We start from the raw sequence: 12,476 nt of genomic DNA on the forward strand, positions 1-12,476 counted from the left end.
CTGTCTATTTGTACATATTTGTAACACTGTCCCAGTGATATCTTTTTTGTCAGTGTTAATGATTTACACCTCAGTTAGTAGGCATTTTATTATCTTCCTACCACATTTAGAAATAACAAAAGTGTTTTGACTCGCAGTTATTCCGAAAGTGATGTAATCCTGTGTGAGGAATATAATCTGACAAATTGTGTAACTGATGAAATAAAAACAGTACGCTCGGCCTTTTGGACCCTACTGTAAGTATAATGTGTCATTTTTCATAATAGTTAGCAGCCGAAGCTTTCCTTTTTTCACCCGCTCTAATTTGGGACTATATATAAAGCTTGTCTCGATGATGGACATGTTGTTGTAGTTGCTTAGGCTTAAGTACACAGTACTGTTTTTATTAATAGCCATCCACTGTGGTTCTTCTCCATCGCTCTGGGCTGGTGTTATTTATATAAACTGGATTAGTTTACTCGGTTTTAATGTGCATGTTTGTGGGATCCTGGTGTTCTCGACTGATGTGCTGCCACACGTCTCACGCCATGTTTCCTTACGTTATGCTACCAAACATTAATGCTCCTCTTCTTTCTCTGTTTGATCTGAGACCAGCGGTAAAGTGCTGTTACTGGGTTAAAAAGTGAACTGTGGCTACTCGATCAGGGTCTCGTTGCTTTCATTTGAAAGGAATGCTCTCGGTACCGGTCTTATTGCTCTTGGCTCCCTGTAGTGCCGCGTGTCTGTATTATCCCAAGTCCAAATAGGCACTTTTTTCTCCTCCGGTTTCTTCTCTCATTTCCCTATTCCTTAATAAAAACCCCTGTGGTTTAGAGATCAGGTTCATAGTGAGCCTTAATCAAAGACGCTCCTGTTTTTGCCAAGAAGGAACCCCTGTGGTGAGCTCTCGTGGTCTGTGTGATGCTGGCAATCTGGCTGTTAAGAGTTTGTTTATTTTGGGGGGGAAATTAAGGTCTCCAAATATCATCAATATCTTGTAAACATTTAGTAACTTTTACTTTTACCATCAGTTTCAAGATAGAGAAGTTTTAAAGGTTCTTTGTACAGTAGAACCCAACACTCAGTTTGTAGTTGTAGAACTTGACAATCCGTCCACATTTCCATCATTAATGGGAATTTACATTTTAAATGATAAATTTATATTATGTGTACTTTTCTTTGAAAAGGTTTCCAGGCAACCAGTAATTATATATATATAAATATATATATATATATATATATATATATATATATATATATATATATATATATATATATATTTATCCCTTGTACTTTGTTGAAGGTCTGGTATACATTCATGACAAGATACTCAAAAGGGTTCCTCAGAGCAACACCACAGATGAACCATTTGGGTTTCCAAAGCACCTTTTGATATATTAGCTTTTTTTTTCTTTTGGTTCTCCAGCAAACTGTAAAAAACCAATGATTTTTCTTCCTTTCATTTCAGATTGCCAAGGTGATTTCCTTTGGTGGTCCACCACTCAGTCATAGAAACATGGTTGCTTCCATAACCTAAAGATTTCATTTCATTAATGTAAAAATAAATAATTGTTCATCTCCTTGTATAACCTGTACAAAATGGTTAAAGGATAATGTAATAGGAGGTTCTTCAGGCAAGCAAAAATAAGATTGCCATAATGGCTTAATTTGAAGGACACCACTAACAATGCTTTTGTTAGTTGTTTTAGATTTTCCTTCATGGACCCAGTGGATTGTGGGACAAGGAAAAGAATCATTCACTTAAGATTCTCTAAGAAGCTTTGATTCTTGATGAAAACCCTTGGAGATATGGCTCCTCTATGGCAGTGGTCAATGTTTGATAATTTTACTGCGGCCCGCTGGGGGTTGGGGGCGGCGGCTATACAATTAAATTAAAATTAATAATTTTAATTTAATTGTATTTAATCATGCCTTTTTAACTCACTACAACGCTAAATCAATGAGAACCCTGAGCTTGTTTTTTTTGCAATGAGACGGTTCCATCTGGGGTAATAGGAGACAGGAGACACCCGAAGTGTGTTGCTTATGTCCAGTTTAATCCGTTGTTTTGTTTTGGTTGCCGTCACTGCAGAAAACCCCGCTTCTCACAGATAGCATGTCGGAAATGGCAATAGGGATTTAAGTGCTGTGGTGACAATCTCAGGGTATTCCGCCATGAGTTTAATCCAGAACACCGGCAGAGTTTCTAACTTTCTAACGATGTCTGTTTCGTGCTCATTTTTGCTAATTTGTGGGTTAAATTTGAGCAAACACAATATACACTTACACCAAGCACTGTTAAACATGACAAAGTACCGGTGAACAGAGAGAAGAGCGATACACACCTTCTCTCTCCACCAAAGCTACAATGGCGCAGCCGCTCAGCTCCAGACGTCACCTAAACCCGGCCCGATATCATGATATTTTGTGCATGCGCGGTATTGGTGCGGCTTTAGGTGACGTCTCTCAGCTCCCGGTTAACCTCTCGTCCATGGAAAGTCGCACAAACCCGAGAGAAGTACACCACAGTAAATAAAATGGAAATAATTTAATGTTCCTTGGACGGCCCGGTACCATTTGGTCCACGGACCGGTACCGGTCCGTGGCCCTGGAGATGGGGACCACTGCTCTATGGAATCAGCCTAAAGACAATCTATATTTTTAACAGTTTAAATAATGGCTACTTTTTTTTTTATTACATAGTCATGCTTTGTTTCTTTAACTCCCCCTTGTACATCTTTAACATTCTCTTCTAGACTTTTTATTAAAATAAGCATAAAAAAGTCCAAAGTTTTTTTGCATTTACATCACATGCTGGCTTACAGCCTAAAAAGATAAAACTTTCTGAAATTCTCAGGCAGAAAAAAAAAAAGTTGAATCATTAAATAGCCCCAATGACACAGGCATCGTGTTCACATCTTTTATTATGTCTTGTCATTTCCTTATTCTTGTTCCAAGGACTTTTCCACCAGTAGAATGCATCATTATAAAAAGGTTTGGTCATGACTAATAATGTTTAAAATCTACAAACTAGTTTTCATTTATGTAGTTTGCAGACATGTTCGTGTTTACCCTGCAGACAAGTCACAAGACAGTGCTGGCTATTTAGGCCGGGATTTGCCTGGAGACTTTTCTTCCCTATGAGAGACATGTGCTTCCTCGCTAGTTCACCACACCATCTTCAGCGATATCTTCACTGCGCCTGTGTCAGAATCCACCTCAAAACAATAATATCTTTGTCAGGCTGGCTGAAGATGAACTTGAGTTTCATGTTTCAATAAAAACTTCCCAAGCTGTAAAATTCCCAGAAACAATAAAACAAATAAAGAGACAAAGACAATAAAAGATGGTGCCTTTTAAAGAAAGGGATCTTAACGTTAGTAAATCAGAGTGAAATGGAATAATCTCCAGCCAAATTGGAGAAACAAACGCATGTTTATTTTATCCATCTATATGTTTTAGGTCCTAAAACCTAAACCCTTTTTTATCATTGGGTGCATGTTACTTCCCCATACTTTCCACTCTTCCCCAGTTTCCCCCTCTATCCGTTAGGTAATCCTACCCTCAGAATGGATCCAGCGTCCCAAGCATTCCAAGGGAGTGGGGGTTGTGCCAGGCTGAAACAGGAAGTGACCAAATATACCTCATTCTGATTTGGTGTGGTGACTTATCTGCCATAGTGTGGTGGTCACACAGGGATCATTCATACAACGGCTGTTCTGTAGATGCATCTAATCAATTTTAGGTAACATTGCTCTGAGTTAGACTGCTATTAAGATGTTGGTTTCAGCGAAATTGGCACAGATCTCACAAGAGGGAGGATTCTTATTTCATCCAGGGCGATGAACTATTTTTCCAGGAATCTTCTTTAGCCACGTGTGCAACATATTGATTGCATTAGTTTGATTATAGAGTGTTTTCTAATGTACAGTTATGTAATCGGTGTAAATGATTTTGTATGCATGGTGCATTGAGAGCCACTGCTTTCCCATCCTGCTTCATGTCCAAGCATTCCTGGGATAAGTTCCAGCTCTAGCACTAGAAGATGATTTAATGAAGGGGGACACGGTGGCTTAGTGGTTAGCACGTTTGCCTCACACCTCCAGGGTTGGGGGTTCGATTCCCGCCTCCGCCTTGTGTGTGTGGAGTTTGCATGTTCTCCCCCGGTCCAAAGACATGCATGGTAGGTTGATTGGCATCTCTGGAAAATTGTCCGGAGTGTGTGAGTGTGTGAGTGAATGAGAGTGTGTGTGTGTGTGCCCTGCAATGGGTTGGCACTCTGTCCAGGGTGTATCCTGCCTCGATGCCCGATGACGCCTGAGATAGGCACAGGATCCCCGTGACCCGAGAAGTTCGGATAATCGGTAGAAAATTAATGAATTAATTAATGAATAAATACGAGCTAAAGCCTCAATACTCTCAAAATTGACACTTGAACAAGCAAGCATGGCCAAATATTCTAATTCTGTTCAAGACTCACATGCAATATAAATCTCAGAAGGCTATAATTGCTAATTTAACTTTAACTGTGTAGGTTAGGCAAAAGAGGCTATTCAAAGAGGAACTTTCAGGTATTTGGTGATTGGTGAGAGTTGGGTTTAACAAACCTTAAACCTAAAACATCTAATCAATCCCCCAAAACAATGGAACAGCTGACCAGTATGCACTTGGTCAGGGTCACAATGGATCATGAGCTTATTTTAAGAGCACTGGTCATGGGGACTGAATGACATGTCAGTACTTTGCAGGGCAAGCAATCGAAATGAACCTAATTACAATGCTTTAGGGGATTAAACTGATTTTTCATGAGGTATGTCATGGGGCATTTCAACCAACTTCAAGTCATCACTTATACAGTATATCCCTTGTGCCTTCTTTAGACCTGGTCTGGTATCTTTGGAGGCATTTTATAGACAGCTGTGTGGCTCAGTGCATGCTAGATGTGCCAAGAATGTGCTTTGGTCCAACTTGCATGGCAGATTATGGGTTTGTAGTGGCGTCAAGGCCAGTCTGGGGCCGTCTCTCTGCTCCCAAGGCCTGCAGTTGTCAGCCTTCCACTAACCCCACAGGAACAAAGGCACAACTCTGCTGGCACATAGTTCTCACATGCATGATGTACCAGGTTAAAGTGTGACATTCCCACAAGTTAGCTCTGGTAATGTTCTTGCAGTGTGAAAGTATATAGATTAAAGTCATTTGTTTGCATCCTTCTGTATGCACAGTATGTTGGAAAACATGTTATAACGTTTCCAGTTGTCTTACTGTTGGTTACACTGACCATTTGCTTGGTTGATATTTTTAGCACAGATGCTGTTATATTTTTTTCTGAAAATTGAATTATTTACTCTGTCCCTGTGAAAGTTAATCTTAAATACTAATGATAAAGAAAATGCATGTTGGAAGGCCTCTATCCATTTGCAGCTAAGGAAACCTTTCAGCCTTCCTGAAAGATTAAAATAAAAAAAAGTAGTTCGCATTGCTTGCATCACGTCAGAGAGCTGTAAACACGCCAGACTTGGGTGGTTAGCATCTTCTCCAGCTCTTCCTGTCTAAAAGCAGATGTGGAGGATAAACCACAGGCGTCCCACAGCTGTCCTCCTTCTCTAGATCAGCAGAAAACAATATCAACCACAAGAAGGAGAACAGGACGAGGAGTCTGGGCCATAAAAAACACTCTGACCTATATTAGGTTTGGAGACCTGTTCTAAACTAAGCTTCATCCAGTTAAGAAGGCTAAATAAGCACATATGGAGCTCAGATGAATTTATTTAAACTTTCAGTAAATACTTAAATAACTATTCCTTTTCAACAGCACACGATGCACATTCCGGTCATGAAAAATGTACTATTCAGTGTGAGGTAGAATTAAAACGGTTTTGTTGCCTCAATGTGTTAGATCAGGCATCAAGTATCTACCTATTTACTGTATATAGTTTATACTTTTTTATTTATCTACCTCCTTTTGGTTATATTTTTTATCCCAAATTGCATTCCTTATGTTTGAATACCGGACAGATGCAAGAAGCATTTCTCTGCATGTCGTACTCTGTATGTATGTGTATGTGACAAATACAAATAAAATAAAATCTATCTATCTATCTATCTATCTATCTATCTATCTATCTATCTATCTATCTATCTATCTATCTATCTATCTATCTATCTATCTATCTATCTATCTATCTATCTATCTACCTACCTACCTACCTACCTGTCTGTCTGTCTATCTATCTATCTATCTATCTATCTATCTATCTATCTATCTATCTATCTATCTATCTATCTATCTATCTACCTACCTACCTGTCTGTCTATCTATCTATCTATCTATCTATCTATCTATCTATCTATCTATCTATCTATCTATCTATCTATCTATCTATCTATCTATCTATCTATCTACCTACCTGTCTGTCTGTCTGTCTGTCTGTCTGTCTGTCTGTCTGTCTGTCTATCTATCTATCTATCTATCTATCTATCTATCTATCTATCTATCTATCTATCTATCTACCTACCTACCTGTCTGTCTGTCTGTCTGTCTGTCTATCTATCTATCTATCTATCTATCTATCTATCTATCTATCTATCTATCTATCTATCTATCTATCTATCTATCTATCTATCTATCTATCTATCTATCTACCTACCTACCTACCTGTCTGTCTGTCTGTCTGTCTGTCTGTCTGTCTGTCTGTCTGTCTGTCTATCTATCTATCTATCTATCTATCTATCTATCTATCTATCTACCTACCTACCTACCTGTCTGTCTGTCTGTCTATCTACCTACCTGTCTGTCTGTCTGTCTGTCTATCTATCTATCTATCTATCTATCTATCTATCTATCTATCTATCTATCTATCTACCTACCTACCTACCTACCTACCTGTCTGTCTGTCTGTCTGTCTATCTACCTACCTGTCTGTCTGTCTGTCTGTCTGTCTATCTATCTATCTATCTATCTATCTATCTATCTATCTATCTATCTATCTATCTATCTATCTATCTATCTATCTGCTCTCTTCCAGACTCTGTTTCTTCAAGAATTAATTATTTCAAAGTTATTTAAAAAATACCTTGTTTATGGTGAACCACCAGTGAAACATCTTGACCCGATCGTTGGCTTTTCTTCTCCCATTTTTTTCAGTATCTCGCCATGATCCAGAAAACACCTTCGATTGCAGTTTCTTAGAGCCTCCATCTGCCACCGAGCATCAGACTCCATCCTGGTCCTCCCAGGAATCCTTCTCCTCTTTTGAGACAAGTGAAGATGGCCCAGTTTACTGTGTACCCCATGAAGGTGAGTTATGGTCAAAACAGCTGCCTGTTTGGCTGACAGGAAGCAGCAATTTGGGAGTCGAGGAGTCTCTGAACAATTTTTGTGCTACACCAGGCTGATGGAAAGCGATCGTGAAGACAGACTTACTGTTGGGGTAATGCCAGGCCTTCAGACTTGTGCACTGTGTGTGCATTGTGAAAAAACAAACAGGAAATGGCATGAATGGTCGAGTCAGCATTGGGAATGTGGCCAAGTCATGAATCATTTTCTTGTGTAAATAGTTGAGAGAAGGGAGAATAGCAATTGGTGTTTTGTAAGCAATTTGGTTTGATGGCAAAAAAAATAGACAGAAAACATTCCCAGGCAGTCTTTTTTTTGTGTGAATGTTTCATGGGTCAACCCTAAAAGCCAACATGTGGTACAGAAAAAGTGAGTAGCTGTTTGAAAGTATTTTTTTCCCTTTTTAACCACTTTCCTCCTCATGTTTCATATAGATACCATAAATGAGGGCAATGCAAGACCCAGTCCCAATTGCACTACAGAAAATCTTGTGGCTAGTAACGAGGATGATGCTGGAGAATACACCTCACTCAAAGATACAAGAGCAGCAACAAAGCCTGTCAACGATGGCAGCGAGCAGCCACTGCTAAAGTCAGACAGTGAAGGCTCCACAAGTGGGTCAGAGTCAGCTATCGGAGCTCTTTATGCCCGAATTGCCCGCCTTTCTAAGAATTCCAAAGAGGAGGAGGACAACAGCACAGCTGAGACCAAAGCCAGTGACAAAGCCACATCCCCTGAAAAGACCAAGCCCCGGCCACCAGATCCCTCTACGAAACCAAAGGTTTCTTGGATCCATGGAACTTCTGGAGCCATTCAAACAGAGAAGGGCCAGGCACCTTCCCCACCAAAAGAGAAGAAAAGAACCACAAAAGAGGTTTCTGAAAAGGGGGAGGAGAAGCAACGATCAAAGGAAAAGTCAAGCAAGAAATGTGAGCAGAAGAATCAAGATGGCAAGGTTGATGGGAATGATTCCCACAAAGCCCACAAAGCTTCAGACCCTATTGAACATATCAATGGAGCTGTCCAGAATGCTTTAAAGAAAATTGGTAACTTCCACTCAGATAGGAAAGGTAGTGACACTACCAAAGAGCCACCCAAGAGTCCAAAGATCATGCATCCTCATATAAACTCAGAGGCAGCCACTCTTCTCGCTGCCCAGCTCAAAGAGAAGACCCAGAGCCTCAATCGCAACGAAGGTCTTTCCGTTGGAATCAAAACCAATGGGGTTTCCACCCCCCAAGCCAACAGGGAGAAGCCCACGCCACCCCAGAAAGCCAAGCGATCAGTGACTGGAGCCAACAAACCCCTTCTACCAACCTCCAATAATCTTCAGAAGATGATGGCTCCTGTCACAGACTCTTCCACCCCTGAGCCTCGAAGCCCAGAAATGCAGGCCATAAACGGGACCCAGATAGGAGATGCAGGCGACGCTACTCCAAGGAAAACACCCATTAAAAAACCACCTAGGAAGAAAGGCAAGGAGACAACTTCAGAGACAGAACCTAAGACCACTCCAAAAATGGCTATTATGCCACCTCAGATAGTCAAATAGACAATTAATTTAAAAAAACTAACCGGGGCTGACCATGCAGTGACCGCCTGAAAGGAATGAAGCCTTTGATTTAATAATTTCTCGTCTCATGTTCATGATAAACAAACCGTTGGATGACAATCAGATGGAATTTCTGCATAATGGGTATATTGTTCTGCAAGTTTTTGTTTTTTTTCTTCAAAATCTTTTGATGTCCAGGACTCGCTTGGAGAAGGAACAGTCACTGGTTAACACATTGTGCCTTGAAAGAGACAGTCGTAGTGCTTGTACAGATTTAAACAATATTCACAGTTGTATAGTCGGTGAAATTTTATTTTATGAAATTTTATAAATCTGCATTTACCAAGCTGCATACCATCTTCATGTGCATCTTCATATCGATTCTAGTCTTTCCATTTTTGTTACGCATTGTGGAGAAAAAAAAACATGTTGTCCGCAATACGAGCAAAGTATGAACTCTTTGCATATGTGAATGCAATGGTACTATTGTTAGTCACAGTGTTTAGACCCAAGAAGCTCTCCCACAAATATCATATGGTATCTTTAAGAGATTCTGTCATTCTGTTACGGTCTCGTGTTGACGTCTACGTACAGTATTTCTCACAACTATATTTCAAAATGTAATTAATTATATCAGGTGAAACTTGTAAAACTTGACCAAAGATGGCACAAACATACCAAAAACATATGCTAAACAGTTTCTCTCAGCTATAAAATGTTGAATTGTGGCATTGATGTTTTAGCAAACAGAGGAGAGTTCATACAATGCCTCTGGGACATTCATGAATGACAGAGAAACCATTAATACTGCAATTCATGCTGCTGTTAAAGAACATAGTAAGTCATTCTATTTGCTTATCCTACCATGCTCTTATTATTTGAATCGCTTAGACTTTCTGAGATGTCTAGGTCAGACTATTTGTGGTTTTTCAGTAGTAAAGGATTTAATAGCGGCATAGAGCACATTGTGAGGTTTATGTTGCCTCAGCTCCAGTCACAGCATATGGACAACAGACCACGGACTGCCGAGAGATTGATAGTCGGTGTCGCGTTACAGTTACACAAACAAGTCTGGTGCTATGCTAGTGAGCGAAATGTCAGAAAGCAGATTAACAGCCAACAAACTCAGCTAGTGATTATTTTTAACAGTAAAATTTTTGGTTGTGTTTGGCTGTTTATTGGGATCCACAATAATCCCACTTCTGATTCCCAGGACTGTCAATCTCTTTACCAATGAGTGCAGCTTACTATATTTTATGGATTTATAATGTACAATGTATTTACATATCGATTTAACCCTTTATACACATCCAAAAATGCATCAACTGGATGTGTATAAAGCATAGAACGTCATTATATGCCAGTATCCTCATTTACAGCAATTACAAAACATACGTTGGTTTGGAGTTCAGTCATCAGTAATCGTTGAAGCATCGTCTATTCAGGGTCAGTGTACTATTTAATCAGTGTTTTTTTTAATTAGCAAAAGAGAATGTTTCTCATATAAATAATAGGAAATAATGATACTTGAGTAGACAAATTGAGTCAGTATATAAGAAATAAAAACATTTGGGGTTTGCCGTCATAGGAGAATAAGCACTGATGTTCCCTAATGCTGTTACTATTACCCTAAAGTTTATTGAAGATTATTTTCATAAAATATCAAATAAATTAATAATTGAATAATGAACTGTCACACATTTATAATTCCATGTAATATCATGGAACATTCAGAAAACAAGTGGCTTCCTGGTAACACTTTTGTTATAGTAGCTACTGTATAAATACTCTTTGCATCACAATCCTTGATTATTTCTCTCACTTTTAAGTTAAAAATAAAACCAAAAAAAAAAAATGCAGCTTGTCATCTTGATTTTAACAAGAAACCAGAAAGCCCTCTTGTCCTTAAGACTTTATCTGCCGAGCGCTGACACCGGAGACTACTTTCCAGAAAAAGTTAAATAAACGTATAAACATATTTTTTATTTTGTTTATATGACACATCCCTGAGTAAGCAGTTATTACAGAAAAGAAAATATATTATAATGAGCACATTAATAGAAATCTGACAATTTCCATGCTGTTATAGAACATCCAAAGATCCACATTCAATAATAATAATAATAATAATAATAATAATAATAATAATAATAATAATAATAATAATAATAATAATCGCTGTTGTGTGTTTTTTAAATAAAACATTCTTCAATTTAGCTAAAAAAAACTGAAGCTTAATCAAACCTGAAACAAGCTATTAGTGTTTTTTAATATTTAATAATATTTAAATATTTCATGCCTTTAAGCCTTAAAGCACTTGTAGGTTATTCTCAGATCAGACTGGGAATAAACTGATGTAATAGATGACAGTGGCGGAAAGAAGCTTTTTAAAAACTGGACAGTTTTGTAGTTTTCTATATAAATGTTTTGGCTCTGGTTGTTGTGTTGGATGTTTAATGAAAGCAAGCAATATTATAGAAATTTGATGTACAGTAAGAATTTTTTTATTACCGTCAATCTTTCTATTAAATGGTACAACGAATTTCCTTTTTTATAATGGTTATTTTTCTACATTGCAAGGTATTTTGTAATAATATTGTTATCTATGTTTGTAAGCTGTGCTTATATAACGTATATATATATATATATATATATATATATATATATATATATATATATATATATATATATATATATATATATATAATATTTTGCTCTTTCTTTTCAATTTGTGTCAAATGAACTGGCTTTCAAATTTGATACTATTTTTAACCCGCTTTTTTACATTCAAGCATCAGGTACAATCGTATACGTATGAACTCTTTACTTAGAATGTGTTGTTTTTGTCCTGTTTCTCTGTGGATGTTATTGTTTTAAACAGTAAATCATATGATGCAGAGATCAGTGTGAGATCAGTTTCGTCATTGCTTAAAACCTGAGGTCCAATGATTGATGACAAAGAACATGATTTGATGTTTTTGCCCAGATCCTGAAACTGTCTCAGCTGTAGGAATAAGCCTGAATTGTGTGTCAGAACTGTTTTGCGCTCTGACCGAGGCCTGATCTGAAGCACGGCCCTGAATCGGTCTGGATCTCTCACTTCGTTTGTTCAGTGTTTGTTGTTAATGTGTGGTTGCCTTTCAGTTACCTTGTGTTGTAATAAAAATTAAAACAGTAGCTCCTGAACCTGAAGGATTTGTTTAAATCAAGACTTGGTTTTTTTTTTTTTTTTTTCATTGATGTCATCAAACCTTTTTTGGCTTATATTTTGATCCAAAAATGTAGTATACAATTTCAGTACTTAAATTCAATACAGCTTTACAGCCTCAAAACAGCTTTACAGCCATCCAAATGTACGTTTAGATCCATGATGAGCAAGGAAAAACTTTTTTGAGACAACAGTGAGTGACATTTGGTGATCTTGTATGACTCTAGGACAGTCTTTAAAATTACAGCTGAAGATTATCCACCGAAGCAATTCCAAGTCTTACAGTAGGTAAAAAAAAACTATAAACATTTTCAGGAAGTGAATTATTTTTGCCATAATCCATGTTGGACTGTCCTTAGCAAAAGCTCCAAATAGAACTAGGATCTGGTGCCACCTCAAAT

At 38.0% G+C, this 12,476-nt stretch overlaps 1 protein-coding gene across 2 annotated transcripts in view; it reads left to right on the forward strand.

Annotated features, from left to right (window-relative positions):
* The window catches only part of scarf2 (scavenger receptor class F, member 2), a 34,974-nt gene extending 22,930 nt beyond the window's left edge, over positions 1–12,044 (forward strand). For both annotated transcript variants that reach the window (XM_027162882.2, XM_047818757.1), the window contains 2 exons: positions 7,124–7,276; positions 7,750–12,044. In XM_027162882.2, the coding sequence (XP_027018683.2) occupies positions 7,124–7,276; positions 7,750–8,867 (1,271 nt within the window). In that variant the 3' untranslated portion in view covers positions 8,868–12,044. The remainder of the gene's footprint in view (positions 1–7,123; positions 7,277–7,749) is intronic.
* The last annotated feature ends 432 nt before the right edge of the window (positions 12,045–12,476 follow it).

This window comes from Tachysurus fulvidraco, chromosome 9 (assembly GCF_022655615.1).
Source record: "Tachysurus fulvidraco isolate hzauxx_2018 chromosome 9, HZAU_PFXX_2.0, whole genome shotgun sequence".
NCBI classification, from domain to species: domain Eukaryota; kingdom Metazoa; phylum Chordata; class Actinopteri; order Siluriformes; family Bagridae; genus Tachysurus; species Tachysurus fulvidraco.